The 6,000-nt window shown below is 36.0% G+C and overlaps 1 protein-coding gene across 1 annotated transcript in view; it reads right to left on the reverse strand.

Annotated features, from left to right (window-relative positions):
* The window catches only part of SMCHD1 (structural maintenance of chromosomes flexible hinge domain containing 1), a 75,313-nt gene that overhangs the window by 50,967 nt on the left and 18,346 nt on the right, over positions 1-6,000 (reverse strand). Inside the window, exons 14-19 of the mRNA XM_009886643.1 lie at positions 5,906-5,992; positions 5,346-5,452; positions 4,989-5,071; positions 4,166-4,279; positions 258-335; positions 60-179 (exon numbers count right to left, since the gene is read on the reverse strand). Of these exons, the coding sequence (XP_009884945.1) occupies positions 60-179; positions 258-335; positions 4,166-4,279; positions 4,989-5,071; positions 5,346-5,452; positions 5,906-5,992 (589 nt within the window). The remainder of the gene's footprint in view (positions 1-59; positions 180-257; positions 336-4,165; positions 4,280-4,988; positions 5,072-5,345; positions 5,453-5,905; positions 5,993-6,000) is intronic.

The raw sequence follows: 6,000 nt of genomic DNA on the forward strand, positions 1-6,000 counted from the left end.
CAATGAATCAAATAGAAATACTAAAAATAAAATAAAATTGGCATGACTAGAATTCTTACCTATAATAGTAAATCTAAATATTTTAGATGGTAGAGGCCTTCCTGCATAAGTGTCTGCATTACTTTCATTCAATACTACTTGCAGTTTCAAAGTGTAGTTCCCAAGTTTCTGAAGATTTTCTAAACAGAAATACAAATACAATTAGAAAGCAAAAAAGTATTATAAGGAAACTGAAAATATTGCATATGTGAACTTACCCATTTTTTTAAACCAGTACGGCCATTTGCCTCCATGCTGACTGATATGGGAAATTATTTCTTTATTCCCAGTAGGTGCTGAAAAACAAACAATTAGCTACATGTATTTAGATTTTACACCATAATTCTTCATTTTTTTCAAGTATTACTGTCACTCATTATTAAGTATTACTCCTGAATCTAATAAATATAAATTCAGCTTCACAGTTAATCACAACCACAGCTAAAAAAATTAACTCCCTACCTAATCCCATTTTAATTAAAAATTGCTAGCCTCAGACACGTTAAACAGAAAGCAGCAGGGTTGTAAAGTTGAATTTTATCAGCTCTTAGGTTATATGTACCCCATTAAGTCTGAGCAGTTGTAGGCTGTGCACTCCACACTGCCAACTGATCAACTTCGCAAACGACCGTAACAAATTACCTTAAATAGGAGCAACAGTAAAAACGTGCAGTTGACTGAATGTTTAATTGAGGAAAAAAGAACATTCCTTTTTTGCTCCAAATTATTGTATCTGTCTTTAAAAATACTTCTGCAGCATTAAGACACATCCAAAAGGAGAACACACTGAAACTCTGAGGCAATTTTTTAGTGACTGATTCTATAACCTAAGATAAATACAGGAATAACATTTATTGTTTGACACTTCAAAAGGCATTAATATATTTGTTTTGCAAAACATAATTTAAAATAAATACAGAATGTGACTGCAATAAGACTATATGGAATAAAAATGCCATAAAAATATAATTGCTCTATAGTGAAGTACAACTGTCTCATCCTGTTCTTGCACCAAATTGCATACATAAGATAAGCTTTCAATTTTCTTAGGCATATTTCTTTGAATGAGTAATTCTGGAAGTACCGTGTTATTAAAATAAATGTTGATGGTGTTTTGTAGTAAGATCTAATTCAGTTTTCTATATAGGGGTTTCTTTCGCCTTTGGTAGTTACTAACACTGAGAAAACAAACCTTCTCTCAAGTGAGAGTAGTTTTCCTATTGCAGTGTCAACTGCCACCAAGTTAAACTGAAAGTGTCTCTGTATTATGCAAGATGCAAACCTAGAAGATGCGCACTTTTCTTCTTATATTGCCCTAATATAGATGATCTAAGGTGGAAATTCATCTATAGGAATTGACAAAAGTTAATATTTCTGTGCATAGTGATACACAAAAGGTAACAATAAAACAAATGGGATCCTGGAAGAGAACAAACGAGAAAACCTTGGCTTTTAAAGGCAGGGTTGTTATGTTCTGATATTAACTTCTGAAAGAGGAGACAATCCCACGAGTAGTTCTGCACAAGAAAGTTAACAGGTATATCCAATGTTGTTGTGGTCTCTGTGACAGAAAACATCCTGATGTTATATGAGCAACAAACTAAATTATTTCATTGAAGCCACATGCAAAGATTTAGAATTTTCTTGGGAATTTCTCCATTTTTTCCTTTGGTAGAGGAAAAGTCCTTCAAACACTTTGTGTTAGATGTGATTAATGAACTTTCCTCTGTTGTTTTACTAGAAAGCAGCATTAGGACCTTCCTAACCACCGTGCTTGTTTCTTGACACTTTCACACAAACATATTACCAGTATCCCTACAACCACTGAGATATGGAAGGCTGCACTTGGTGCAAACTGTGTGTACCACAAACAGCACAGGAAATTAAGTTCTTATAGATGCAGTAGGGTTTTGCAAGAAATACAAACTTGAGGCTAAATTATTTTAATTTGGTTATAGATATCACATAACTAAATGTCCCTGCTATGGTATAACATAAATCCATGGAGGGTACAGACAGAGGAAAAACATCTGTCATCTTTTTTTTCAAATGACGTATCAATAGCTGATAGCCATAGATTTCCTGAACTGGGAGAATTCAATGGTGCACGTGAGAGAGACAGACGCATCTGAACAGCATCTCCCATTGTGGTTTACAGAAGAGAAATGGCAAGATAATTACTTGGTCAGAAGAACAGTCAACTAAGTTTTAAGAGAAATACTTCAGCGATGAAAACAGTTTGCTGAAGAGCTCAAAAACTTGAAAAGATGCCTCACTATTGCCACAGATTGCCACAGCACCTACTTGAGTATTTTAACAGAGATACCTGCAATTTAATTGAGTAATCAGGAGTGATGTAAAAATAATCTTCTGAGATAAAAATGCTTATTTCTCAGGCTCACCTTAGACAAGAACCACCCAGGCACGACTTAAAAATAAGAATTTCCCCGGAACCCATATGCCAGTTGTCTTGCCAGCCCTCACTTTCCTTGTCCGAACCTTGGACAAGGTGCTCCTGCCGCCATGACCCAGAAAAGAAGCTTCTCAGAGCCAAGTTCTCCTGCTACCCCACCCTTTCCTTTGGCAGCTCCTTTTATTCCTACCGGACCCCTTGACTTTATCATTTCTCTTAATTCTAATTCAAACCCTAACTTTGAATTGAACCTTCTATAAGGCTCCCCAGTAACAGACCAGGTAAGAAGTTTCTCATAGCTCAACTCTCTTGGCAGTCCACAGTATATTTTGTCAGGTATTCCACTCTTCAAAAGGGAAGAGAAACTTTTTGTACATTATAAGAAATTTGCTGTTGGCCTTCATAAGGGTGTAACCACTTTAGTACAACTGAGAACTTTATACTATAAGAAAAGACTAGGGGTTTGAGTTTGAGAGGTATGCCATGCCCAAACTGTCACTTACAGGACTTATTAATTGTTCTGGTGAAGAACAGGGAGATTACACTAGGGGTTTCGAAATTGACTAGGGACAAAAGTTAAGATAGGAAGCTGTAAAAACAGTTATAAGTACAAATTTCCACCAATGAATCAAAGTGGTCAGGAGACACAAAAGCTCCGAAGATAGACTTTTAAGTGATTAGAGGCAAAAGGCAAACTTAGTTTTATTTCTGCTAACAACACGCCTCTTTCAAGTTTATACATCCTGAAGTCAGGATGGTCTGCCTTAGTTAAGGTTGCAAAATACTCATTTTTCACCCAGGCTGTTGGCAAATACAACCTGATAATCTGTATCACGTGAGCAGGTTTTTTTCAAATGCAATTTTTCATGCCCCAGCACACTCAGTACCTTGGACAAGGGACATGCACAGCAGATAGTCCCCAGAGAAGTGCCATTAAAATACCACGTGTAAATCTCACGACGTGTATGCTGAACTGAAGCTAAGATACTTCCATTTGGTTTCATTTTACATATGTCACTTCAGTAACCTCAGCGCTTCAGAAAGGTGTTTTAACAACTCTTACCAAATAAAGGACTTCCCTATTGTACATGGAAAGGAAGCAAACAAGATTTTAAGTTTCTGTAAATTTCAGATATATTTGACATATGCAGGATTGGTGTTTCTAGAGAATTCAGTGTTCTAATTCTGTGTTCAACACACGAGTGAGTAATTTCAGCTGCCTCGGAGATAATGCAATTCTTCAACAAATGCAACATAAGAATATCAAGTGAAGCATCCATAAAATGGAAACCACTAAACAGTAACGCACAAGAAACTTGATTTTTTTTAAATTCTGAAGTGACTTTACATTAGATACTAAACAAGTCTGCAGCTCATATGAATTGCTATGTTAATTACAGAAACATTATCCATTTTAACCATGTTCGTATGCATATTAAGTACCCAGCATGGACTTGATAGGCCCTCCTTACATGTGACAGAAGATGTAATCATAACATAGCATTAATACATTAAACATTTGGCATTGAAGTAATTGCCATTTCATGGAATGTGGCCTTACAGTACTATATGCTCTGATGGGACATTGTTCATAAAATTAACAGCTGTATCCATCTACCAAATTCTAATATGTATTATATGTATACACACAAAGAAATATTTTATGCATTTTTAAATTAATAAAGACTTAGTTAAATATACTGAAATACTCACAATGTAAAATGACCTTGAGTTCAACAAGAAGTTTCTTTGAACCTCCGTGGCTTGTACCTGGAAGTTTTTGCATTGCTTCTCCTTTTTTATTCAAAATTTCTATTCTTAATGCTCCTGTATTTAAAACGAAAAATGATGGACTTTTAAAACATGCTGTGTATTTTAAGTGATTGGAGATTTCTGTATGCTTGGGTTTTTTTTTTTAACAAAAGTGCATCATATATTTTTAAATTGACATTTTACTTTTTAGTATGGCCAGTAGGTCGAGGGAGGTCATTCTCCCCCTCTACACTGCACTGGTGAGGCCATAACTCGAATACTGTGTCCAGTGCTGGGCTCCACAGTTCAAGAGGGACAGGGAACTGCTGGAGCAAGTCCAGCGAAGGGCAACGAAGATGACTGAGGGATTGGAGCATCTCCCTTATAAGGAAAGGCTGAGAGAGCTGGGACTCTTTAGCCTGGAGATTTTATTATGGCATACAAGTATCTGAAGGGTGGGTTGAAGGAGAATGGAACCAGACTCTTCAGTGGTTCCCAGTGACAGGATGAGGGGCAATGGGCACAAGCTGGAACATAGGAAATTCCGTTCCAACACACGGAAAAACTTCTTTACAGTTAGGGTGACAGAGCACTGGCACAGGCTGCCCAAGGAGGTTGTAGAGTCCCCTTCTCTGGAGATTTTCAAGACCCGCCTGGATGCAGTCCTGAGTAATGTGCTCTAGGCAATCCTGATTTAGCAGGGGAGTTGGACTAGATGATCTCTAGAGGTCCCTTCCAACTCTGAAGATTCCGTGATTCTGTGATTTGGAAGAAAAAAATATACCTATTGGTGTACCAGCAAATCTTGTTTCATTTGGTAATAATTCATCTCCTTCAGGCCATGTCACTGATAATTTGTCAGGAAGTCTAGTGAAGAAGAAAGAATGAACAGTTTTTGCATGAGTTAAAAACCAAGGTAATTTATCTTTAGTAGAATATACAAAAAGTTATTTTCTGGGAAAAAAAAACAAACAATCCTGAACTATTTCTTCTTGGTTTAGAGTTCTAGGGTTTTTTTGTTTCTACTGAAACAGCTGACTGCTTTCCTGTTTGGGAACAAAACTGAACTTTTTTTTGTTCCTGAAGAAATACTAAAACTATTAGGAACGCCCCAAGTTAATAGTTAGAATTTATAGCTTACCTTGCCATTTCATCCTCTATGTATTTTTTAACAGCTTTGTCAGACACTGTTCTGTCAAGTTTTGAGATTGGAATAGTTTTCATTTCACCATACAACGCCTGAGGTTCCTGAAAAAAAATTGAGTGCAGTTATAAATAGTCTGATTATAGTATGTCAGAGAAGAAATATCTTTCTATTAAGGAACTAGACAAGTAGACATAGACATAATGCAATATGCTAACAAATACTACCTGGTGAAATCACATGACACACTTCTAAAATTCGCTGAAATCACAAGGTTAAGAATGGATGCACAACATACTGCTGATACCAACTGTGATAGTCTATTTCATATGCAAATTTAAATAAATCAGATCATTGATCTCAAATAATAAGTTTAATATATTTACATTAAAACTAGTGTAACTGCCGTTTGATTATTTCTAGATTGGTGAATCTCAAAAAAACACCATAATTTTCAACACATATTAAAAAGTCGTTTAAATAAGTCTGACCCAGGATTATGTTTAAAGATTCCATAGGCATACTAGGTGTGTGAATCCATTTTATATTTGTCTTACCAAAGCAATTTGAACCTCTCCTCCAGTGGCAAATATATCCCCATCATGGTCTCCATACAAAAAAAATTTCTCAATACTTCCATACAATATCGGAA

Source organism: Charadrius vociferus, unplaced genomic scaffold (assembly GCF_000708025.1).
Source record: "Charadrius vociferus isolate BGI_N301 unplaced genomic scaffold, ASM70802v2 scaffold45, whole genome shotgun sequence".
Lineage (NCBI taxonomy): Eukaryota > Metazoa > Chordata > Aves > Charadriiformes > Charadriidae > Charadrius > Charadrius vociferus.